Here is a 26,380-nt window from a genome sequence, read left to right as displayed (position 1 = left end):
AATCTTCCAGTATTTATTAATAACTAATAATTGGTTAATAAATGGCATTGCTGAAATATGCTATAAACATGAAGGATGTGTAGCAATGATAAAGCATAAAATGATAAAAGACACTTCAGCTGTTTGCGCACATACAATGTGGGCCATAGTTGAGCAAGGTCTCTCAAACTTCAGGTTAAATGGTCAAAAAAAGAAAAATAGGGGAAGAGGGGAGGAACAGAGAAGATATGGATGGGTGTAAAGAGAAAACAACATGAAGACAATCAGTATTTTAGAGGCATCATCCTTGGACAGGAGTAATAGTAAATTAAGATAGAACTGATGTCATTAGATGGCACAAGATTTGCTAATATTATCAATTGCACAGTGATTCAACTGGATATATGGGTGGCTGGTACACCACCCAAACATGAAAAAATGCAGGCTGACAGAAGCTTTGCAAACCACAAAAATTACAAAGGAAACTTAAGAAAAACAAAACGTGACTTACATTTCAAAAAGCATATTATCAATGAAGTCAGAGTACAATAGCAATGGCAATCATAATACAACATTAAGTTACAGGCTAAGTCCTTACGCAGCATTGCCAATAGTTCTGCTGATGGCATTCTTTTCATTATGCTCTGTTGAACATTTTCATAGCACCTTCATACACAATGATCAATAATAATATGTAAGTACAGATACTCAACAATATGCCTTAAATTCTTCATGCAGAGGTAACCATCAACACCTGTTTGGAGAAAAGTTTTGATTCATGCATGTCATAGAGCTGATGACTTACCTGGTAAACAAGTCCTGGGCAAGTTCAATAAGTCGCTTTTCTGAGTCGGGAAATATTATAAGATACGCACGGACAGTCCTAGAAATTTTGCCAACGGAAGCCTAAGCACAGACAGATATACAGGAAGAAATGAATATATTATATATTTGTTGAGTAATACCATGAACAAACTTCCTAGCTAATTCAACAAGGAAAACAAGATGAACTATAGGGTATAAGGAGATTATTGCATTATTAAACATAATGATGCAATATGACAACAAGATATATTCTATAAAAATGAAGGAATCATAAAAAGAAAAAGGACAGCTTAAAACTGTATTATCACCCTGGTCTCTTAAAACATGTCAACCACACATTCCTTCGGGGACAAAATATCTCTTTTTGAAGTGCATTAAAAAAAACTGTTATTTGGCAACAAATTATAAATCAAAAAGCAAAACTAAACACACAACTATTAAGCTGGAAAAAGCATCATGTTAACTAATTCATTGGTAAGATTAGACAAGCTAACAGACAAAATTGATGCCAACTTGGTATTCACTATCTCACCCACTTGAAAGTACATGGACAGCTAAAATATATTAACTAAGTAAGGACTCAACTCTTGAGTATTGGTACGCTATTAACAGATAGCCAGTACAAATGCACCAATTGCATTCAGTACCAACCGAGTGTTAACCGATATACTTTGAAATGGCAGATATACCCTTGGTATGGTCTATTTTGGCCACCAAATTTGGTTTTTTGCCTTTTATTTTTTTGTGTTTTATTGTTTTAATCTCATGCTTTTGCAAAAAAAATGTAGGAAGAATTTTGATATAATTGTCCTAGTCATGTGTCAATGCATGTCAAAGTTTTTCTGTAGCTACTATGTTACATAACATCACATAATTTGCAATCAAAAATACATTGAAAACATATATGTGCTAAAACTAACAACTGAAATGCAATTAGGTTACAAAAAAAATCATTGAATTAATGAATGATGTTAAAAATTACCATGATTTGCAATGATATAGTGCACTATAACTGATAAGACAGAAAAAAGAAAGAATGCATTTATAATATTAATAGCTCAAATTATTTATTAAAAAAAATAGCTTAAATTAATTCAGTAGGGTAGCCCCTCCTCAACAACCAATCTGAAAATCAACCCAGACAAGCATCATTTGTTCCGCTTATTTGCAGAATTTCATGAATTTTGAGGAAGACTTTTTGGGTTAACCCTAAATTTCCTTGATTAGGATCCGAAATTTCTAGGGCATGAATCTGACGATCAAACACTATTAAATCCACCTACAAGATAAACACTAAAAGTTTTATTAAATTTAGCCATCATTTCTCCTCTTGAAGGAATTTTTGTGGGGTGGAGGGAGGCATTACCAAGCTAGAGGCTTGTTCTAGCCGTAAAATGCATAGATCCAAGCACCAGCATTGTGAAATCCAACCATAGGCACCACTCTCTCTATATGTATATGTGTGCGTGTATTTGTTCTTACCCTGAGATGGTGGAAAACCAACAAAAACAGTAGTTTGAAGGGAATTTCAAGAAGTATAGTGCTATTTGGTGCCATTTGGCCCAAGGTATTAATATAGGCAATTCGTAACCTAGGACCACATTCAAAAAAGCTAGCTAGAAGGTATTAAATAGGATACTTGGCCTTGTTTAAGTACCCACGGTCTCTCCAATGCACAACCAATTTGGGACTAAACACATGCCTACATAGGTCAACACAAGCTTCCCTCATTTAAGCCCTAGTGTCCTTTCCAAGAAAAGGGTCGAATCATAAACAAATCACAGATCCCAAGATTAGCCCATGGTCGGTCCCAAAAAAGCCCATGTTGCAGTGTTCCTCTAGTCCACATGGGTCATTTTATGGGTTGGCTTTGGAATAAACTTTCTAATAACCCAACCTAGCTAGTAGGATTTAGGTACATTATAGTGCAATATTTCTCAAGGCATGGACAAGTTCATAACTCGTAATCATCAGGACCAGTATAAGATTAGCCCATGGTTGGTCCCAAAAAAGCCCATGTTGCAGCGTTCCTCTAGTCCACATGGGTCATTTTATGGGTTGGCTTTGGAATAAACTTTCTCATAACCCAACCTAGCTAGTAGGATTTAGGTACATTATAGTGCAATATTTCTCAAGGCATGGACAAGTTCATAACTCGTAATCATCAGGACCAGTATGCATGAAATTTCAAATATTAGTGTAAAGCATGTAGAAAGTGACTATGTAAATATCTTCCAAAATCATTATCTCGCTTTGAACTACCAAACAAGTCATAATCTAAACTAACTGCTAAAAAAGAAAAATCTGAAGAATTTACAAAATCTCAACACTTCCTAAATTTGTTGTATAATGGCAAATGATCCATAGCTCTTCTTATCAACTTCAATATGTATCAAGTGGGGGAAAAATTAAAACCAAATAATAGGATGGGACCACAATTGGTTGAATAGCTTCCATATAAAATTAAGAGCAAATTTTAATAGGTCATACATAACATTAGGGTCATTTGATAAATATAAACTTAAGTAAAAATCCGAGCACCCATGATACTTGGACAATTTTTCTATTTTCTTGATGCATCAATGTTGGGAATATTGACCTCCACAATACTGCTATTTCTTGGATAGTGCCTACCTCATCCATTCTAAGAGAAGTGAAGCACATTTCCTTGAACGGGCATTATGGGATACCAAAAAAGTAAGTAGCATAAGCATAGTGCACCTGATGAATTCTTTTCAAAGCATAGGACAGATGATGTATTTTTCAAGCCCAGGTAGCAAAGAGAAAAGCATAAATTTGAAGCACATAAATTTCATAATCGGATAGGTGAAAGTAAACAAAAGAAGAGAGATGATACCACATGTGCACTTGTTGAAGCTGGTAGAGAAGGTATTGAATCTGATAGATTTCCTACCTTAGATGGTCCGCTACTGTCTGGTTCTGAAGCCTCCACCTCGTTAGATTCATTTTGAAATTTTGACATATAGTCCTCCAACTTTTCCAGTAGATTTGCCTTTAAGCTATCCACCTGTGAGAGCATAATAAGTGGTCACTCAAGTAGGGGTGTGCGAGATCTTCACTTTCAAAATGTCAACCATGCAAAAAGCTAGTTGCATGTAGAACTATCAATTGCATGACAGTGGAAAGCATATAAAATTATGTCATATTACAAAACATATAGGATTCCTAGACATATTGATGAAGGGTCCGCAACCTCGGTACTGGGTACCATATCAGTACCTTATCGGTTCGGAACATAGTACGGTACACCTATGTACCGAAATAGCTTTCTAACCATTTTTCTCAATTTTTATCCCGGTACGCCTCGGTACGAACTGGTATGTACCTAAGTATGCCTCGGTACAAGTTGATACACCTTGGTACGGGGCGGTACACCTCGGTATAGGCAGTACGGGGCTTGTACCGATTTGAAGTTAAGTTTCGTACCGGTCTCCTAGTACGGTATAGTATGTCTTGTACTAGGCGGTGCGGGGCGGTGCAACGGACCATGTATTCATGTATAAAATTTTGGCTATCAAAGTTATGCTGAGATACCAAGCACATGATGTATTTATTTTATGATTTCATTTTTTTTTCTCCACAAACATGCACGGTTGAAGTCCTCCCTTTCCAAAATTTAACATGATTTTTCAAAAAGAGTGGTGACCTAGCAAAAAATTCCTACAGCTTAGGATAATGGAATATATGGTGAATCTGTGATTTGCTTTGTTAAAAAGGGATACCAAAATCCACAACTCAATTTTTTGTTTTAGCAGCAACAAAATAACTCCATGCAAGCAGCCATCAGTTCTTTTAATCCATCCATCAGACTCATTAGCTTAATGGCAGTAGTCATTAGTGATGAGGCTTTCTGTTTTTACATCAACAATATATGAGTTTTCTTTGAACTGGCAATGTCAGTGGTCATCATTCTACTACTCCTGTAAAATTTGTATTAAGAAAGGAAATGAAAAGCCATGACCCAATCTTTCCTTGCCACTTTAAAAGGGCTCCAATCATAAAGTGAGATAGGAACCAAATCCGAAATCGTCTTATGTTTTGTAGTCAGGGGAAGGGGGAGGTTAATACTGGACATGTTGGAGGATAACATCATCCACCTAAACATCATGGCCTCATGGGCAGGCGAAAAAGAGACAAAGGAAGTTTGTCATATCTACTGCTATTCTACAAATTGCTAGGGCTCATGAAGGTGGCTTAAAAATGTTCATATATTAAAACCATTGCGTGCTTTCACTACTACAAAACAGCATAGCTCATCTACTTATGCACACCAATGTAAAAGGTTCTTTCATGAGCAAGAACTTAGGGATATATACATATACATAGAGCACCCCTACAGATTTTACAATAAATCATGCACCCGCATTGCTGTGATGCACAGTTCAGTTGATATATATATAAAAAAATTTTAAAAAAAAACAAAACCTGAAGCCAAAAGGCAGTAGCATATCTTAAATCAAAAGTAAAAAACAACTAGTTAAAGTGACAAGTAACAAAAAAGGGTGAAATACCAACAGGGAAGTTTAGCTGCTTTAGAAGTACAACAGCTTCAGCTCTTGCTTCAATAGGTTCAGAATCCGAATAAATCTTTGCCTGAAATTACATGTCATCAACAATAAGCAGGTAAAAACTATCTTATGAAAATAAGTATTTCAAACTACTTCACTGAGCACCTCCATAAGGAACATACTCCATTTAACTCACTTATGCTACAAGACATAACAATGTATAATGAGAATCAAATAATGACAACAAAGCACATTTTTCAGGACTTACTTTCACCATATGCAAAGACTGTCAGCTCCTTGCAGAAATTTATAATTCTTTAAACAATAATAGTTTAATTGGGAGGTGGGGTGGGAGGTAGACATTACACCACTAGAAGGAAACAGGAATTATTAGCACCATGTATTGAATTCATTAAGCTTCATTTAACTACTATAAAGGCAAGAAATGCTGAGACAAAGAATAACGAGGTTGCTTAATTACATCTGAGCAGTACAACGGGCAACCAAAAAAAGATCCAATATCGTTTTTTTACGGAGAAAACCCAAAATACTTAATATAAATTTGGGATTTGCAGATTTCAAGTGTTTTGGGACCCATCATTGGTTATGGCATATACAAGATTATTTACAGGACAAAAGATAAGATATTTTTAGCATGTTTAACGCAAGAACAAAAGATAGTAGCTGCTCCACAATCAGTTTAACAACTTTCAGGGGGATGTATTGTATACATGTTTCCAAGATTATAATCAACAGGATGCTTAACCAAAAGAACCAGATCTTCTTGAGCTCAAGAAGAAAAGATCTAGTGCGGTTTTTCATTACAAGAAGCTTACAAAAAATCCTGAACCAGTGTGCCATATTTTCTCTGTCACAAAACTTGTGGTTCATGAGGTAAAGCATTATTGGCCTGAAAATTTTTTGAATTTAGCAGATTCTTCAATTTGGTAAGAAGTCTCAAAGCTAACCTGGGTAAAGCATCCATATCGGGTAACATGGCTAACTAGGTTCTAATTGTGCAAGCATTAAGACTTAAGATTCACAGCAAGGAAGTCACATGTCAAGTACCCTGTCGTTCCTTTAGAGACTGGAAAAATGAGATAAAATTGGATTCATTATTCGAAAGATTTTCTGTAGATGCTTGATATTCCACCAAAGCTCTTGTGTGATAGTGATGTACTGTAAAGATAAATCTTATACAAGTTGTTAGATTATAAATCTGTCCTTTGGCAAGCAATAGTATGATAGATATTCTTCAAATACTCAATAATTAATATCTTCAACACATTATCAATCTACATGGTGACTCACTGATGAAACAGTTAAGACATTTACCAAGCGGCTGGACCAAGCAAGCTTAATCATTTCCTACAGTACATGGTTATATCACAGCAAATTGTTAATGTATCATTATTAGTGTTTCGCAATACTCCACATGGTTTATTGTGACAGTTCCAAGACATTTACCACCTAGTACAGGGCATATTGTGCCAAACTGACGGGGTACTGAAAGTCAGTATGACCCAGTACCCAGTGTCAGTACCAAGATATTTCCCATAGCAGCGCTCAGGATGAGGTGTACAGATGACATACTAGTACACGGTTTGATGTCAAGACTGCAAACTTTGATACTCCATACCTTTTACCTATTTGTTTAGCTTCTTTGCAATGTTGTATTGATTTTGTCACACCAAGAGAATTTACTTTTTAAGCTAAGCAACTCAATCCCAGTCAATGGCTCCACTCAATTGTGTGTCAAAGACAAGGGAGTTTAGAGGCATTAAGGAGCATAAAGACAAATATGAGTTTACAATTAAGTAAATAAAAATTGAATCCAGTTTTATCACTGTATTTTGTGTTAGCACAGAAGACTGCTGGTACATAGAGGTGGAGAATAATTTTGCATATCAATTTAGGTTGGAATAATTCTGCATATTAATTTAGGTTGCCACTTTTAAGTCAAGCTACATAAAGCTACCTGAAGGTTCTGAATGACTAAGTCCATTGCCTCTTCAGATGCTTTCTTACAATCTTGGAAGGATGAATCCCCATATGCCTACCAAAGAAAAAGCTCATCGCAACACCATTAATAATCAGACTGACTGCAACAGAAGTATCAGATAGGAGATAGCCAAATTGGGAGAAGATGGGAAACTGAAAGAACTAAGCGAGAAAACTAACCTCAAAAATTGGCTTGGCTCCAGTGAAAAACCTCACTGCATCCGTATATGCTTCCGTTTTTATACATTTTCCGAGTCGAGTCGGAAGATCATAAATAAACTGTATTTCCAGAAATATATAATACTTTTAAATTAGCTGTATCTTATATGAGCTGCATTTAACGTTTTTCTTGAAAAACAATTCATAGTGAATACAAAGACAATTTGGAAGTGTTTAAGAGGTTATATTGCACTGCAAGACATGAAACCACCTATTATGTGCATGTCATTTTTTTCAGCAGTGTAACTTCGAGTCCTGATTGACAACATAGGATACTGAGATAAACCGTCCAAACAATTTCATATTAACAAAAGCAATGCTGGAATAACAAATATTGTGGATAATAAAGAATAGATGTGGAGACCAAAAAATAGCTGATGTTCTTAAATCACTGTCCCAATCCATGCAAAAACAATCAAGGAAAAAGATGATAGAACCAGTAAGACATCTATGCAAGTGACAATATGGTAAAGCTAGCAATAAATACAATGAAGCACAAAAAATTAGGTGAACTTTTTACTTCATTTGTGATAATTGAAACTACATAACTTTTGCAAGAATTTCAAAGATCAAATAAGTCAGAGGTTCCCCGGTAGAACAATGTATCCAATGCACCGAAGCATTTTCAGTTTTAGACATGATGAATATATTAAGGAGAAGCAAAGAGCTTCAAATAATTGCTATGACCACTTTGCAAATTCTAGCGATCAGGGTTAAAGAACATATCCAGCAAGAATAATGGTTGAGTGCAACATCCTATGGCTTCTCAAACACTATACATCATCAAGTTAGGCATGACTTGTACAAAGCTGATAGTTTTGATATGTTCTCAATTTATATCATGATATCAGAAGATAAACATTAAGGTTCAACTCCATACTTGAACTTTACGAAGAAGATTTCGAGTGCGATGCAACTTCTCTATATGTTCTCTCTTCTCAAATAAAGATGTATTCACTACGTCACTCCTGGATTGAACAGATGTAATCTGAAAAAATTATGTGAAGCAGGCAGAATCTTCCTTAGGCAAAATGCAAAGCAAAAAAATAAAAAGCTAAAACCCAAATGAACACATACCTTAGCAAGGAGTTGATCCATATTTGCCTCCATTCCAACAATGTTATTTTTCATCCTATAATAAATAAACAAAACTAACATCCTCAAATTCTGTTTCCCAATGCATAATCAATCTAACATAGCAGGTAATTACATCAAAAAAGAATCCATAAAAGAAATGCCAGGGCACTCTTTTCTTTTTCTTTTGTTCTAAGATGAAGCAAGGTATGCAACATGCTGTTGATGGTTTTGACATTTAAGAAATTGTGCATTGAACATGTCTGCATTCTAAGCACTTTCATGAATAAACTCTTTTTTAAGGCTTAATCTACCCTCCTTCAATTTTAACCTGCTAGACTTCCTTCCATGGAGACACCGCACGATACAATAAAATGTATGCACAATGTGCTAATCAAGAGTCTTACAGGACAAAAAAAATGACAAGAAATAAATAATAACAGCAAGGCAGGTGCAAAAAAGCATCATACAAAAGCAAAGCTAGGACAATGATAAGAACAAGTGATATAACCTTTTTATAGTGTCCGTAGCACTGATGAACTTATTATAATTTTCATAAACTAACATCTGTAAATCAGTATCAAGATTCTTGATCTCAGCTGCCATCTCAACATGCTTCTGAAGAAGCCCCTCCAAATTTGACTTTTGAATCTGCAAAAGGCACGGAAGAAATTATATCCCTGCCTAGCTACATGCAATATCCAAATTATCACAACACAAGAATTCCTTAACAGACATTGGATCAATCACTTTCAAAGTTATCGTGTCAAACCGTATTGCATAATGACACGTACGGGCACAAAGTAGCAATCATACCTTCATACGCAATCATGTCAATCCCAAACAGCATAATAACAGTACACGTGCAATTGGATTTCACTAATTCTCATAGTTCAAGAAATCCCACGAAAACTCCAAGCTTACAAAGATCCTTTTTATCAAAATCTCACTCGTTTCAGTGGAATATGATCTAGAAATCGACAGCAAGAAACAATCAGACGAAAGAAGAGATGCAATTGGACAGTGTTCATGCAATTGGACTCCACCGATTCTTGCAAGTCACACTATTTGTCATAAATTCGCGATTAATAACATTGACGACATCAAAAACCCACGAAATCTCCAACCAAATGAACAACCAGAAGAAAGAACCAGAATGCTTGCAATCTAAAACAACCTCATCACCCCCAAATCAAGAAAACAGGTACAGGAGCGGGATCGAAGATCCCCGCCCGAATTGGAGAAAGGGGAGGGAGAGATCCAGTACCAGAAGGCCCATGTAGACGTCGGGATCGAAGGCGGGTGAGTTGATGGAGTCGAGAGAGGCGGGTTTGGCGTGGGGGGAGGACGAGGCGGCGGAGGAGGGATCCGGGGAATAGAAGCTCGCCAGCAGCTCCCTCGTCCGCTTCGCCTTCTCGTCCAGAGGAGGAACGTCGCCCGCCGCCATTCCTTCTTCTTCTCCTCTCCCTCTCGTCTCTTCTTTGTGTGGTCTCTCCGATGAGGGACGACGCCGGCGTTCGATTTATATCTCGCTAGATTCCCAGATCCGACGAGGTCTCTCTCTGACTTGTTAATAAGAGGAGAGGTTTGCCGAAGCCATAGCCCTTTCCTGGCATCCAAATATACAATACAATGAAAAAAAATATGAAGTCCGTATAAAAATTAAGTGCGTATATATAATTAAGCTATTGTCGGCAAACCAAGTTCCGACTGTGATTAAAAAAAAACATGGAATCATGATCTAGTTGTTAATAATGAAGCTAATATCTTGCCGAGTTGACACAAAGATGCGAGATTGTTTGGCACTTGGACGGAACTAAGCAATAATGGTAGAACTGATAAACTAACAGAAAACAGGGTAACGTTGTGCTCTCTCTCGTGAAAAAAAAAGGATAACAATGATATTGAAACAACAATATCATGGAAGGTACAAACTATTTTGATTATGTGGCTAGGGAACCTAGTGAGTTAAATTATCTTTTTTTTTTTTTTTTGGTTCCAATGCCCAATCGGAAAAAGAAAAAAATTCTTTACCATCAACTCGTTCTGCTTTAATCTTTTCCAAAAAATTTAAAAAAATTGAAATAATATAAAAGTAAGGTTTACATTCCATTTTCTTTTATTAATGATCCGAGATGCATAGACTTTATTTATAATAACGAGGTATGCCTTGCATAATTTATGATGGATTCCTCTTTTAATTCTAATATGACTTATTCTGTGACTCTGTTTGATTCTTCTCAAATTAAGGGATACAATCGATCAAAATTTTTTCTAGAAAAAATTTTGGTTAACTGGCCCATTTTAGAGCCCAAATAATAAAATTTGGGCCCATTCTTTAAATGCGTCTTACCTTTTAAGAGGTGGTGCCCCGTCATATATTTCGAAAAATTATTCGATTTAAATATATATATATATATATATATATATATATATATCTTGATTGGATGTCATATAATTAAGTTATGACTTTCGAAAATTTTACTCATAACTCGGCTTTTGATACAGCGGATCTTACTCCTAAACCCTATCCACCCTATAAATAGTAGCTAAAATGGTCCATATCGAGTCCTCTAATCCTTCTGAATCACTTACTGATATTATTTGCATTTTCTAGAGAAATGTTTGCTGATATATAGATTTCTTATGTGTTTATTGAAGGGTTAATCGGTCAATTGATTAGATGGAGAAGGTTTCTAGTTTCGGATGCATAATTTTCCCATTCAGTTGTTTCAGCTTTTGGATTCATTTGGTTCATGGAGAGAAGAGGGGGCAAAGTATGGTCAATAGAAAAATAACAAAATAGCTTATGTTTGGTTGAAAATTTTAAATAAAAGAGATGGAAAAATTATCTTTCCATAAGAATAAGTTTTTCACCTTCTATAAAAAATAGAAATCCATATGGGACACGAAAAACCATCTTTCCCATGAGCTTGGAATCAAGGTAAAATTCTTTTTTTCCCAAGAGTGCCCTCAAACCTAATGACTTATATTCTTTTTTTCTAGTCAATTTATTAAGAGCATAAATCGTATTTTATCCAATTTTTTCAGCAAAATAGATGCTCAAACCAACATAAGTTTCTCCAAAAAATATGCCAATCAATCAAATATGCCAAAATTATTTTTCCATGTGTAATATTCTTAGGTATCAACTTTCCAAAAAACACATTCTATTGTGCACACCAATGAATCTTTTTATTAACTCTAGACACTAATTTTCATTTTTGAGTTAAAAAATTAAAGTTTAATTATTGCAATTAAAATAAAAGAAAATATCAGCAAAATAATAAAGCTCACAACGGCTCTGGCCTCTGGGGTTGCCGGCATTAGTTTGTGCTGGGACTCGCACGACTTGAAACGAACGGCTCCCTTTGCGGTTTCCGCCGTCCTCGGGCCCTCGTCTCCATCCATTGGACTCGATCTCGCCCCGAAGCTCCAGAAGAAATCTTCCTCTCGACGGTAATCAGAGCCAACATTTTCGTCATCTTTGCTTTCTTTTGAGGCAAAAAAGAGCTTCTTTTTAGGGATTCCATCACACTTCGGGAGTTGATTTTTGTAATATTAGTTCAGAGATTTGATACCCCGGTTTCTTTTTTCTTATTTCTGTTGCATCCTTTTATCTTATCATCCTTCGGATTGATTCGTTTTGGCGAGAATAGTCAGTGGGAAAGCAGTATATAGCTTTGAAAAAATTCACGATATATATAATGTTTTTCTGTAGCTTGTCATGTTATTTGGCTGACATCAAATATGGGAAGATGAAATCAGAATTATGTGTTTTTTTTTAATGAGAGAATTATGTATTTAGGCTGATTTCTGCAACAATTTTTTGATCATATGGTATCAATCCTTCCATATGAACCCAATGTTGCAACCACTTGGCAGAATACAATCTGGTCTGTGTATAGCTGGTGAGTGTATGGTAAGTGATAGATGCTAATTAAAATGCAAGCCTTGGATAGAAGACTGGAAGTGAGATATTATGTAGTTTGGATTTGGCATAGGTGCTCTATATTACACTAACATCCAAGGTTAAGAAGGTGCAAACTGCAAACTAGAAACATGGGGAACAGATTTGAGGACATCATGCATTGCATTTGGAAGGCAGTCTAGCCTGTTGAATTACATTTCCTTTGTATAAGCTCTGGTAAATCGACAAGCCAATGGGCTTTGGAACTAACTTGTGAAACTGGATGAAAAGAATATATAAGAAAAGTTCCTTGAGAATTTGTAGAACTGGTCTATAGGGAAGCAAGATAGGCATTGTTTCTTAAAAGTCATCACTAGTGTATTCCAAGCCTTCGGCTCATATTGCTGGCATGTGCCAAAATAGATTGGATTTATTTCAACCATGAACCTCATATCAAAGATCAGTAACATTCTTTCTTACTTTTTTTTTCTTCAAAACATTCAAAGCAGTTAGGGCAGTTAGGTGACACTATTGCAACTGGCCAAAGTTTCACGCACTGGTAAGTTATAGGACACTAATGCTCCTCTACTTCTAGCTTATTAGTTGTTGCAACTATGCTCGGGTAGTTTATACATTGCAAAACTATTGAGAAAATAAATTTAATTCTTCGTAACTCCAAGCATCATCCTCAACTTGCTATAAAAGTGTCATACTTGAGAGGCTTTGTAAAAATATCCGCAACTTGATCATTGGTCTTCGCATACTTCACTTGCACTTCGTTCTTCACAATGCAATATCTAAGGAAATGATACCTCGTATCTATATGCTTGCTTCTGTCATGAAAAATCGGATTCTTCGCCAATGCAATGGTCGACTTATTGTAAACAAAAATCTTCGTAGCCTCCTCTTGTGACATTTATAACTCCTTCAACAATCTTCTTAACCATATGACATGACAAACACAAGATGTAGCTGCAACATATTCAGCTTCACAAGTTGAAAGTGTCACAATTGGTTGCTTCTTTGAACTCCAAGTAAAAGCCGTATTCTCCAAGTAGAAAATAAAGCCGGTAGTGCTCTTCCAGTCATCCATATTTCCGACCCAATCACTATCACTCTAGCCCATAAGCTTAAATTCATTAGAAAACGAATAAAGCAAGCCAAAACTAACTGTACCTTTGATATAACGAAGAATTCGTTTCGCCGCTTTGAAATGTGTCATGCTTGATGACACCATAAACCGATTAACAAGTCCAACTCCAAAAAAGTATATCTGGTTTTGTACAAGTTAGGTATTTCAAACTTCCAACTAAACTCTTGAAGATTGTAGAGTCTATCTTCTCTCCTTCATGCTTAGACAATTTGACTCCGTATTCCACCGGAGTGCTCACGGATTGACAATCTTCTATCTTGAATCTCTTAAGGATCTCTTAGGCAAAATCTTATTGGAAATTAAAAATTTCATCCTCTATTTGCTTGATCTCAATGCTAAGATAATAGGACATGAGACCAATATCCGTCATTTCAAACTCTCTAGTCATAGCTTGCTTAAACTCTCCAAACATACTTGTATTATTGTCCGTAAAAATCAAATCATCAACATATAAGCAAACAAGCAAAATATCTTCATTTTTACGCATCTTAGCATAGAGATCATACTCATGTAGGCACTTGGTAAACCTATTCTCTTGGAAATACTAGTCAATCCGACTATTCCAAGCCCTTGGTGTTTGCTTCAAACCATACAAGGCTTTCTTCAACTTCAACACTTTGTCTTCATGGCCTTTGATCACATAGCCCAAAGGTTGTTCAAGATAAACCTCTTCCTTAAGTATGCCATTGAAGAAAGTCATTTTGACATCCATTTGATAAATCTTCCACTTCTTTTGAGCTACAAGTGAGTTTATTTCGGATGGTCTCTAACCATGCAACGGGAGCAAATACTTCACCATAGTCAATCCCGGGACGTTGGCTATATCCTTTGGCTGCCAACCTTGCCTTGTATCTCTCTACTTCACCCTTAGTATTCTTCTTTTCTTTGAAAATCCATTTCACACCAATGGGCTTTTGACCTTCCGGCATAGTTGCCAACTCTCAAGAGTCATTCTTCTCAATCGATTTGATCTCCTCATCCAATGGCAATTCTCCACTTCTCATATTTTACCACTTCTTCAAAAATTATGGGCTCACAATCGGCAAAGTGACAAAAAAGAGTAAGATCATCACTTATATCTTTCATTACCTCATAAAGATCTTGAAGACTCCTCATTCGTGGTTGCCTTTCACTAGAACTTCCACTAGAAGATGAAGAAGGTGTATTAAGAGTTGTTAGTGATTGGGAAGGTGTTGCGAGCTTTTGAACTTTACTTCTATGCTTCTCTTCATCAAAGAATAGAAAGAAATCATACCTCTTCTTATCTTCATTACTCCAATCTCATGAATCTTCTTCATCGAACTCCACATCTCTACTAATAGTCGCCTTGCCAACACTTTGATTGTAGAGCTTTTAGTCTTTGGAACGTTGATCATATCCAATGAAGATATATTTCTTGCTTTTATCATCGAGCTTGGACCTCTCTTGATCAGGTACATGAACATAGCCAATGCTCTCAAAAACTCTTAAATGGGAAATCCTTGGCTTTCTTCTACTCCATGTTTTAAAGAGTTTTGTCCCAAAGGCTTCTTGTCAGACACCGATTGGATAAGTACACCGCACAATCAACTATTTCCATCTAAAATTCTTTTAGGATCTTTTTTATCCTCAACATACTTCGAGCCATATTGAAATGCTCCTATTCTTTTTTTTGACAACACCATTTTGTTGTGGAGATATTGGAACGGTCAAGAACCGCAGAATGCCATTTGCTTCATAAAATTCATTAAACTCATTAGAAGTAAACTCTCCCCCTCTATCCGTTCTCAAGGCTTTAATACACTAGACACTTTGTTTTTCAATATGTATTTTAAATTTTCTAAAAGCACCAAACACTTCGAATTTTTTTTTCGAGAAATAAACCTAAGTTTCTCTACTAAAATCATCAATAAAGAGAAAAAAATACCGATTGTTACCAAATAAAGAAGGCTTGATTGGTCCACAAACATCGGCATGAACAAGTTGAAGTGGCTCACTTGCTTTTGAAGTAGTTTCTCTTGGAAAGCTCTTTCGGAATTGTTTGCCAATAAGACAACTTTCACATAGTTGATTCGGTTGGTCAATAGACGACAAGCCCTCCAACATCCATTTTTGACCAAACAACTTCAAACCTCCAAAATTCACATGCCCAAGCATCAAATGCCAAAGCTAAGAAGAATTCAGACAAGTCTTGAGACATTTAGTAATATCAGTTTGGATATCAAGGAATGACATCCTATTCTTTGTCATGAGCACCTCAGCAATCACATTCTTCATTGTTGGATGAGAGCTCCAGTTTCTTGATTTTGGAGATGGTCAAATTTCAATTTTCTCGCCTTACAAAAGAGAATTATGATAATTGGTGCATTCGTATGAAGGCTTTGCTTGGATCGCAAGATGTGTGGGAGATCGTATATAGAGGCTATGAGGATCCTCGTGAAGAAGCTACGATGAGTCCTACTCAAAGGGAGGCTCTGCAGAGAATGCGGAAGAAGGACCAACAAGTTCTCACTCTCATCCATCATTGTTTGGATAAAGCCATGCTCGAAAAAGTGGCTAATGCGACCACCGCCAAGCAAGCATGGAAGATCTTACAAAACTCCTACCAAGGAGTTGATAAAGTGAAAAAAGTGCGTCTTCAAATGCTACAAGGAGATTTCAAAGGTATACAAATGCAAGAATTCAAGTCCATTGCGGATTTTTTCAAGGGTGTTGGCCATAGTGAATCAAATGAAGAGGGATGGAGAAAGATTGGAGGATGTCTGGGTCATTGAGAAGATTCTTCGCTCGTTGCATTGGAAGTTCGATTGCATTGTCGTAGCCATTGAGGAGTCCAAAAATTTAGAGACTATGACGGTTGATCAACTTATGGGTTCGTTACAAGCCCATGAAAAGAGAGTCAACAAAAAGGAGGAGTCGATCGAGCAAGTTCTAGTCACCAAGCTCTCGGTGAAGGAGAATGAACGGGAGTGTGAGAAAAGTCCACAAGGAAGAGGACATGGATGTGGACAAGGTCGAGGGAGAGGAGGAAGAGGAAGTGGCGACAAGGCAATTAAAACTCCAACAATGAAGAAAGGGGGCATTCCTCAAGAGGACGAGGTAGAGGAAACTACACAAGGAAAAATGATAAGTCCAAAGTTCAGTGTTACAATTGCCAAAAAATGGGCATTATGCTCAGGAGTGTTGGAGTTCTTCTAGCAATGTTGAAGAGAAGGCTAATTATGTAGAGAATGAGGAAGCGGAGGCCACTTTGTTGTTAGCCTACAAAGGAGAAGAAAGAAGCAAGAAAGATTTGTGGTATCTCGATAATGCCGTAAGCAATCACATGTGTGGAGATAAAAGCAAGTTTGTAGAGATTTACGAATCGGTGGCCATGTTTGTCATTTTTGGAAATAACTCTAAAGTTCCAATTGAAGGCAAAGGTATGATTTTAATTCGTATGAAAAATGGTGGTCATCAACTTATGAGTAGTGTTTATTATGTTCCAAGTATGAATAGTAACATTTTGAGTTTAGGACAACGTTTGGAGAAGAACTATGAGGTTTATATGAAAATCGTAGTCTCTTCTCCAAAAGTTGTTCCAAACTCAAAATATTACTATTCATACTTGGAACATAATAAACACTACTCATAAGTTGATGACCACCATTTTTCATACGAATTAAAATCGTAGTCTCTTACTTCACGATGATAAGGAGAATGTGATTGCTAAGGTACCCATGACAAAGAATAGGATGTTTTTGCTTGAAAGATTCTCCTTGGCTTTGGCATTTGAGGCTTGGGCATGTGAATTTTGGAGGCCTGAAATTGTTGGGTCAAAAAGGGATGTTGAAGGGCTTGCCGTCTATTGACCAACCGGATCAACTATTTGAAGGGTGTCTTGTAGGCAAACAATTCCGAAAGAGTTTTCCAAGAGAAACTACTTCAAAAGCAAGTCAGCCACTTCAACTTGTTCATGCCGATGTTTGTGAACCAGTCAAGCCTTCTTTATTTGGTAACGATCGGTATTTTCTTTTCTTTATTGATGATTTTAGTAAAGAAACTTAGGTTTATTTCTCGAAAGAAAAATCCGAAGTGTTTGGTGCTTTTAGAAAATTTAAAACACATATTGAAAAACAAAGTGGCTTGTATTAAAGCCTTGAGAACGGATAGAGGGGGAGAGTTTACTTCTAACGAGTTTAATGAATTTTGTGAAGCAAATGGCATTCGGCGGTTCTTGACTGTTCCAATATCTCCACAACAAAATGGTGTTGTCAAAAAAAAAGGGAGCATTTCAATATGGCTCGAAGCATGTTGAGGACAAAAAAGATGCTGAAAGAATTTTAAGCGGAAATAGTTGATTGTGCGGTGTACTTATCCAATCAATGTCCAACAAGAAGCCTTTGGGACAAAACTCTCCAAGTAGCATGGAATGGAAGAAAGCTAAGTGTTTCCCATTTAGGAGTTTTTGGGAGCATTGGCTATGTTTATGTACCTGTTCAAGAGAGGTCCAAGCTCGATGATAAAAGCAAGAAGCACATCTTCATTGAATATGATCAACGTTCCAAAGGCTACAAACTCTACAATTCAAGTGTTGGCAAGGCAACTATTAGTAGCAAGGTCCGCCGTACCGGTACCGGTCGGCGTACCGGTGGCGGCCCGGACCGGTACGAACTGGTCCCGTACCAGTCGCGTACCGATCCGAACCGGGCCCGTACCGGTTCGAACCGGTTCCGTACCGGTCCCGTACCGGTTCTTCAACAATAAACTACCGGTACCGAATTCCACGCTGATTCAGTACCGGTCCCAGGCCGGACCGGTACGTACCGGTCCCAGGCCGGACCGGTACGTACCGGCCCCAGGCCGGACCGGTACGTACCGGCCCGTACCGGCCGGTACAGACCGGCACTGCAGACCATGATTAGTAGCGATGTGGAGTTCGATGAAGAAGATTCATGGGATTGGAGTAATGAAGATAAGGAGAGGTATGATTTCTTTCCATTCCTTGATGAAGAGGAGCAAAAAAGTAAAGTTCAAGAGCCCACAACACCTTCTCAATCACTAACAACTCTTAATTCACCTTCTTCATCTTCTAGTGGAAGCTCTAGTGAAAGGCAACCACGAATGAGGAGTCTTCAAGATCTTTATGAGGTAATGAAAAATCTAAATGGTGATCTAACTCGTTTTTGTCACTTTGCCGATTGTGAGCCCATAGTTTTTGAAGAAGCGGTAAAAGATGAGAAGTGGAGAATTGCCACTGGATGAGGAGATCAAGTCAATTGAGAAGAATGACTCTTGAGTGTTGGCAACCATGCCGGAAGGTCAAAAGCCCATTAGTGCGAAGTGGGTTTTCAAAGAAAAAAAAAGAGTACTAATGGTGAAGTCGAGAGATACAAGGCAAGGTTGGTAGCCAAGGGATATAGCCAACGTCCCGGAATTGACTATGGTGAAGTGTTTGCTCCCGTTGCACGGTTGAAGACCATCCGAATGATAATCTCACTTGCGGCTTAAAAGAAGTGGAAGATTTATCAAATGGATGTCGAATTGGATTCTTGAATGGCATTCTTGAGAAAGAGGTTTATGCTGAACAACTTTTGGGCTATGTGATCAAAGGCCATGAAGACAAAGTATTGAAGTTGAAGAAAGCCTTGTATGGTTTGAAGCAAGCGCCAAGGGCTTGGAATAGTCGAATTGACAAGTATTTTCAAGAGAACGGGTTTACCAAGTGCCCACATGAGTATGCTCTCTATGCTAAGATGCGTGAAAATAGAGATATTTTACTTGTTTGGTTATATGTTTATGATTTGATTTTTACGGACAATAATACAAGTATATTTAAACAAGCTATGACGAGAGAGTTTGAAATGATGGATATTGATCTCATGTCTTATTATCTTGGCATTGAGATCAAGCAAATGGAGGATGGAATTTTTATTCCTAAGAAGGTTTTGCCAAGGAGATTCTTAAGAGATTCAAGACGGAAGATTATCAATCCGTGAGTACTCTGGTGGAATGCGAAGCCAAATTGTCTAAACATGAAGAAGGAGAGAAGGTACACTCTACAATCTTCAAGAGTCTAGTTGGAAGTTTGAGAAACCTAACTTGCACGAAACCGAATATACTTTTTGGAGTTGGGTTTATTAGTCGGTTTATAGAGTCACCAAGCATGACAAATTTCAAAGCAGCGAAACGAATTTTTCGTTATATCAAAAGTACAATTGGTTTTGGCTTGCTTTATTCATTTTCTAATGAATTTAAGCTTGTGGGCTATAGTGATAGTGATTGGGCCCGAGATATGGATGACCAGAAGAGCATTGCTGGCTTTGTTTTCTACTTGGAAAATACAGATTTTATTTGGAGTTTGAAGAAGCAACCAGTTGTGACACTTTCTACTTGTAAAGTTGAATATGATGCTGCTACATCTTGTGTTTGTTATGTCATATGGTTAAGAAAATTGTTGGAGTTACAAATGCCACAAGAGGAGGCTATGGAGATTTTTGTTGACAACAAGTCGGCCATTGCATTGCCGAAGAATCCGGTTTTCCATGATAGAAGCAAGCATATAGATACGAGGTATCATTTTCTTAAAGATTGCATTGCGAAGAACAAAGTGCAAGTGAAGTATGTGAAGACCCATGATCAAGTTGCAGATATTTTTATGAAGCCTCTCAAGTATGACACTTTTTGCAAGTTGAGGATGATGCTTGGAGTTACGAAGAATCAAGTTTAAAGGAGGGTGTTGCGAAAATAAACTTAATTCAATGAATGTCTTTTGGGAGGTTCATGAATGTGTGAAGGGTCACTTTGAAAGTGGTGATTCATGTATGGGTGAGTTCATGAATTTGGGTTTCCTATGTATTTAAGTATTCATGTATTTGGCTAGTTCATGTATTTGGGTTTTCTATGTGCATTTAAGCGGTTCATGTATTGGGTTTATACATGCACCTAGGAGTTCTATAAATACTATGTAAGTCTTGTGGTTTTAGAAAGAGGCAAGAGCCAAAGTGAATAGAAAAATTTTGAAGTATTTCACCTCTTCATCATTTCCTCACTAGAGAAATCTCTCTTCCTATATTCCAACAAAAATATAGTCCTGTTAGCATAATAAAAGCCAGTAGTCTCCTTCTAGTACATGAATTGGTTCGGCCACCATGCAGAGTCCCATGCCCTAATCATACAGTAGATATTCGAAATCCAGCATCAGGTAAAAGGTGTAAATGAAGCCGTGGGGCAGAAAAATGGAAAGAAATATTGATCTAAACTATAAAAAGCACATTTAAATTTAATCCAAAACCCAAAATTGAAGTCCTACAAAATCTTCTAAAGGTGGGAATAAACAAATAAATGCATAAAATAAAATATTTTAATTTCTTGTATTTAATAAACAAGAAACCTAGGACATGACAAGTTTGTAGGGCAAAGGCTATTAGCATGGGAACATGTGGTGAAGTCATGATAAGGGAAGATTGCAAGGTTTTCCTCCTTGCCAACATAACTTGGGTCTGCATTGGTCTTTGTGATATTTTTAGATATCTATAAAAATTGGCAAGCTTTAGATATTAAAATGGGCAAGAAATCCAACACTCCCAGATGGTCAGACAATATAAGGAGTTGAAGTTAAGATGATGGAGGTTCTTCGCCATACTCCTGAAGGACAGTATTTAAAGGCAGATTAGCATATGATGATGTTGAAATAAGTCATAAAGGCGGAGACAAAAGATACAACAAAGAAATGAAAACAAAAGTCTGGCCATTAGGTGGAGTGTGAAGTCTATAAGTCAAAGATCTCCCAGAGTGCTGAAAGATGTAGGACAAATAAAACAAAGGAAGGCGACAACCAAATTGTTTAATCTTGAAAAAAAAATGGAGATGAGAAATGAATTAAATTTATCTACATGAACCTTGTAATACCTAAGATAATAAGTCAGCTAATAATCAACAAGACAATGGCTTGAAGAAGTAGGTCATGTACGATTCTACATTCAACATGAAAGCACCAAAAAGAGGTTTGAGTGATTTGCTTGCTATATCCTTAGAGTATTATTTGTGAATCATTAAATGAGCACACTTAATAATGTGATATTCACATTTTATGTAATACAGATTATGTAAACCAAATATGTGTGGCCACAAATGACCTGATTTCACTTGAAACACTGAATCATTCATTAGGGTTAGCAACTTTTGGTAGTTCTAGCTAGAACAACAGAATGTCTAAGCATTTCCGATTTTCATGTTTGAAATAGGACAAGTACCAACCATAGAATGTACCAGCTGGTTGTAATTTAAGGTTCAAAAATTGATTGGTCATCGTTGTGGATACAATTGCAAGTTGTCTAAGCTTCTTAGCAATGATGTACTGCCCACAATAATGAAAATTGACGTATCGTGTTAAGTATTTTGACAAATTTGTGGCCACACTTGTCTTGTTAATGATATTATACAATAATATGAAGCTTTACCTATATGCATACAGGAGAGAAGATGAATAGACATCAAATTAGGGTATTTCTTTATGCAAGCTAGGTAGGTCCATTGTGGGTCAATGGCACAATCAATTGTCATGCATGCATCAGGCAAGAATGACAATGTAATGGGTCAAGCATGATATGTGTTAAAGTCCATACGCTAGTGCTGACCCTACATAAGTTGATTGAACCCTTTGTACCTGTAGCATTGAATATGTGCGGGTCATGTAAACACAGGAGTGTCTAACCATATTAATGCATAAACCTCATGCACATTCCTTCAAATAAGAGACTCTTCATGTGCAAATATTTTGGTACTTATTAAAGAATGAGATAGGAACAAATCTAATAACAATCATTTGAGGGCATGAGAACGAGATAGGATCAAATCTGATGACAATCATTTGAGGGGCTGAACCATTATTGCAGTTGGTAATTAATCATGAATGGGATAGAGTCAAATCTAGTGGCAAATGAATAGTCACTATATTTGATAGCTATTTAAAAATGAGGTAGGAACCCCAACAATTTTTAGTAATGATAATTTGAGAATGAGAAACTATGAGAATTAAATCTAATAGCAGTCATTTGGGGGATGAACTCTAGATATTTTGGTAAAAGATTATTAATAAAATAGGACGAAATCAAATTAGAAAGGTTTTGGATATACTTCTTGAACAAGTGCATTGAATAACATATCCAAGTTGATTATATTTTGAAGGGGATATAGGAAAGGCTCACAAACACAAGATAAATTGATAAATACGTTCCAACCATGCCTATCCGAGAAAATGACGGTGGATGATTGCATGTTCAGCTTTTGGATGGAGATACCATTGATAAAAATAAATTTTAATAAAATAGATCTTAGATCATACCTTGAGTCATTGAATCCATGATGAACTTGAAGTTTGATCTACAATAGCAATTATCTTCAATATAATAAGAGATTAGCAGAAGATTCTTCTGGAGAGAGAGCTCTATATGCATGTGTTTAAAAAAGAGGTCCCCACAGGCTATTTAAAGCTTTCTCTAGAGACCAACTGCCACAGGTCGTTACACCCGTGAAAAGTCACCCCCCATCAAGATAACTCTTCACCAATGTGAAATTCCGTTTATGCCCTCGTGATTATCAAAATTTACAAAATTCAAGAGACACTTGTCAATGTGGGCTTTAACTAGACGGGATCCAACATTCTCCTATTTGGACCATATTGACGCCACTTATCAATTTGGGCCACAACTTGACGGGATCCCAACAGTTCATGCTTGCAACAGCATTGGCTGCTCATGGTGATCTTGATGTTCATTTTGCAAAATTCATAAAGACCAACTATTGTTTGAGTTCCGGAGTTTGATCCAGTATGCCTTTTGGGCATTGCCCTGGTACGCTTCCTCTGCCCCTTGCTCTTATTCACATTCTTCTTATCCTTAAACTTATTTCTGTTTCTTTCCCCTGATTTTTGCCTTTTTATTGACAGAAAAAGGAGCTTCCTTCCAACTGGTTGAAGACAACTCAATGCGGCCCCCAGTCAGGTCATGATTGAGTACCCATGTGGGTTTCTGCATAACTGATTGGGTTATACATGAACTCCCCCTGATATAACAATTTGGTTATGCATCCTTAGTCATTTGGCTGTTCTATGTATACAGGTTGGGTTATGCATGAATGGCCAAATGGTTTTCTACCTAGCCACAAAAGGTGAAAAATAGGAACTTACATTGAACCCATGTATATGCTTTCAGTTTTCCTTTCATTTTCTAATATATTTACGTTCTAATATAATCTATTGTGATTGCATACAGTTTATGGCAATGGTTCTGTACAAGAAAACCGGAAGAGTGGGGGGAGCGTGGACTGATAGCCCAAAACTCCTTCGAGTGCCCGAGGTCAGGGAGCATAGCAAAAGAGGGATGGATGTGTATTGATTTTTGGAATTTTTTTAATGGATTTCCTTGTGTTTGGAATGAAATATACTTTTGTTATGGATTCCTTTTGAGCTATAAGCTTTTAATTTATCCTTGTAGGCTTCCTACGGTTCTATGACTGATGTCATGGACTTTGGTTTTTGTTTCAGTGATGACCCTTTTTGTCATCACCTTTCTTTGGCTAGCATGATCAATGTGCTGTTTAGATGTTTAGCTGAGAATCGGTTTAGACATTGCAGATCAGCTACATGTTTAGCTGAGAATTGGTTGGTGGAAATAGAAATGCTTCAGTGATCTATGTTTTTGTGAATATATTTGTTCATCTCTTTGGGGATCTTTTCTGCTGCTTTCAGACAAATATGTCCAAATCTGGTAGACCATCTACACTAACTCTGCTGATTTGATCTCATAAATTGCAAATCTGGGATATCTGGAATGTTTGCTTGATTGCTGAAATCTCTTGCTGAATTTTTGATGCGGCATTAGATGTAATTTGGTGGTTGTGACAGCTTGTTTACTCCTACAGAGTTGTTCAATGAAAATGCTTCGGGGCGACTGTGAATTGAACACGAAAGAAGTTCATCAGCCCTACATTTGCTGACTTGGCAACTCCACAATCAACCAACCTGCTGTGTTTGGCAACAAATCCATGAGCTGCACCAACCCCCTCTTGCCACCTGGTAAGAGGACTGCCTGTGTCCACTTTAATTCTTACCAAGTTGTCTGTTGTATCGAGTGTTGACAATGTGGCTTTCCATGAATATTGCATTTCAAAGTTCTTGAGTGGAAGGTCCATATATAGAGTTTTTTTCTGGTTTAAATAGGCATATATTAGGACTCATCATATTCCCATTGATGCAAATTGAAGGAGAGTAGACCATCTATCCCCTCATTTACTTTATTATTAAATAAAGTCTATCTACTACTTAAAAGAATGATATATCAGATTTCTGAGGTTCTCTATATTCTCGTGAACGTGTTGGATTTTTTTCCCCTTTTTCTGGCAGTTTCTTAAGTTATAGGTTGATATGTTGTCTCTGTACCTTTTTTCCTCAAAAAGCTTAAAAGAGCTATGTTGTTATTGCAATGAATTATAGCTTTTCACTAAAGTTATGGTTGCTATGTTGTCACTAAAAAAAAAATGCAGCAGCAACTAAAAAAAAATCACCATGCAGCCATACGGTGGAGGCTGCATGCGAAACCACTGAGTTGTAAGAAATCATAGTGGCAACAATGGTTGGATGAAGCTTCAAGAGTGGGAAAACAGACAACTAATGTCAAAGTAGACAGGAGACTTGAAAGTTGAGAGAATCATGTAAGAAAATCCCATTGAGAGAAACCACTAAGAACTCTTGTAATGTCCACCTTGTTTCTTTAATAAATTAATAAATTATCTGCTTGTTAATATTCCATTTCTTTTATAATTTCAGCAAAAAATGGGCGAAAGACAAACAGCCATAATAGTTTTGCTTTGTCTGACCCTTACTTGCACAAAATGTGTTTCAACTTTCAAGGATTCCTGCTTGTCTAAAGGGAAAAATAAATCTTTTGATGTTTAGTAGGAGATGTTTATTTATGACAAAATAATGCCAAGTAAATGTTTTGATGTTTGGTAGTAAATGTATAAAAACTGACATTCCTTGTGATGATGCCGTTCATTGGCTAACCAACGTGCTCATAAAGACATCTCTAAGCTTGTGTACGAGAAACCCATTTCTGCTCGCATGGGAACACCAACAGTTAACCTCAATGAATTGATAAGCAGCATGGTAAACCGCAAAAAAGTTTATATCAATTTTCTTTTTTTTAAAAAAAGAATGAAAAGAAACAAAAGTCTTACCTTAGATTACAACAGAACGATAAAAACTACATGCACAAATCTCCCTTTCTTCAACAGATTGCAAACACTCAAAATTCCAAAATAAGTTCACATGGTAGACGAGGACTAACAAAGATGGACAGGCATTGTTTAATGGAAAACAATGAAATCCGTGCCTATATCAATGTCTATTTTTTGACCATAACTTGTAGCCGAATGTCGGCAGAACCAATATCGGACACCATATCGATTCTCCAACGCAACGAGTAGGTACGGGCCTGTGTCGTGCCAAGTCAGACTCGTATACAGACCCATACCAATAGTTGAACAAACGAAAAAGAGGAAAAATGTGTGTGTGTGAGAGAGAGAGAGAGAGAGAGGGAGAGGAAGGCCGGCAAAGGGTGGTGGAGGCCCGATGGAGACCAGCACCTGGCCCTTTCACGATTTACACAGCCGTTCTCCTCTTTCGTTTGAAATAAAGATCGGCCGCTTTCTAATTTTCTGATTCTTAAATGA

General features: G+C 37.0%; 1 protein-coding gene and 1 long non-coding RNA gene across 7 annotated transcripts in view; one reads left to right on the top strand and one right to left on the bottom strand.

Moving 5' to 3' along the window:
• The window catches only part of LOC103720626 (vacuolar protein sorting-associated protein 51 homolog), a 29,450-nt gene extending 19,177 nt beyond the window's left edge, over positions 1–10,273 (bottom strand). For all 4 annotated transcript variants that reach the window (XR_003388205.2, XR_003388204.2, XM_008810427.3 and 1 more), the window contains exons 1-10: positions 9,895–10,273; positions 9,139–9,278; positions 8,631–8,685; positions 8,434–8,541; positions 7,515–7,613; positions 7,312–7,389; positions 5,341–5,418; positions 3,719–3,832; positions 785–885; positions 578–645 (exon numbers count right to left, since the gene is read on the bottom strand). Coding sequence is in view for 2 of the 4 variants with exons in the window: in XM_008810427.3 (XP_008808649.1) it covers positions 578–645; positions 785–885; positions 3,719–3,832; positions 5,341–5,418; positions 7,312–7,389; positions 7,515–7,613; positions 8,434–8,541; positions 8,631–8,685; positions 9,139–9,278; positions 9,895–10,074 (1,021 nt within the window). In the remaining 2 variants the exon portion in view is untranslated. The remainder of the gene's footprint in view (positions 1–577; positions 646–784; positions 886–3,718; positions 3,833–5,340; positions 5,419–7,311; positions 7,390–7,514; positions 7,614–8,433; positions 8,542–8,630; positions 8,686–9,138; positions 9,279–9,894) is intronic.
• Positions 10,274–11,952: 1,679 nt separating this feature from the next.
• On the top strand, positions 11,953–24,842 carry LOC103720625. Of its 3 annotated transcripts, XR_005510937.1 has the most exons (5): positions 18,506–23,502; positions 23,598–23,671; positions 23,770–23,818; positions 23,923–24,006; positions 24,572–24,842. It is a non-coding gene; the product is annotated as an uncharacterized LOC103720625 (long non-coding RNA). The 3 variants fall into 3 exon arrangements; XR_003388201.2 differs by lacking the exons at positions 18,506–23,502; positions 24,572–24,842 and adding an exon at positions 11,953–12,086 and having other exon boundaries at positions 23,923–24,167; XR_003388200.2 differs by lacking the exon at positions 24,572–24,842 and having other exon boundaries at positions 23,923–24,167.
• Positions 24,843–26,380: the final 1,538 nt, after the last annotated feature.

The sequence above is a fragment of the Phoenix dactylifera genome, chromosome 1 (genome assembly GCF_009389715.1).
Source record: "Phoenix dactylifera cultivar Barhee BC4 chromosome 1, palm_55x_up_171113_PBpolish2nd_filt_p, whole genome shotgun sequence".
Taxonomy (NCBI): domain Eukaryota; kingdom Viridiplantae; phylum Streptophyta; class Magnoliopsida; order Arecales; family Arecaceae; genus Phoenix; species Phoenix dactylifera.
Note: the sequence above shows the minus strand (reverse complement) of the source record. Positions and strands in the feature narration are given on the sequence as shown.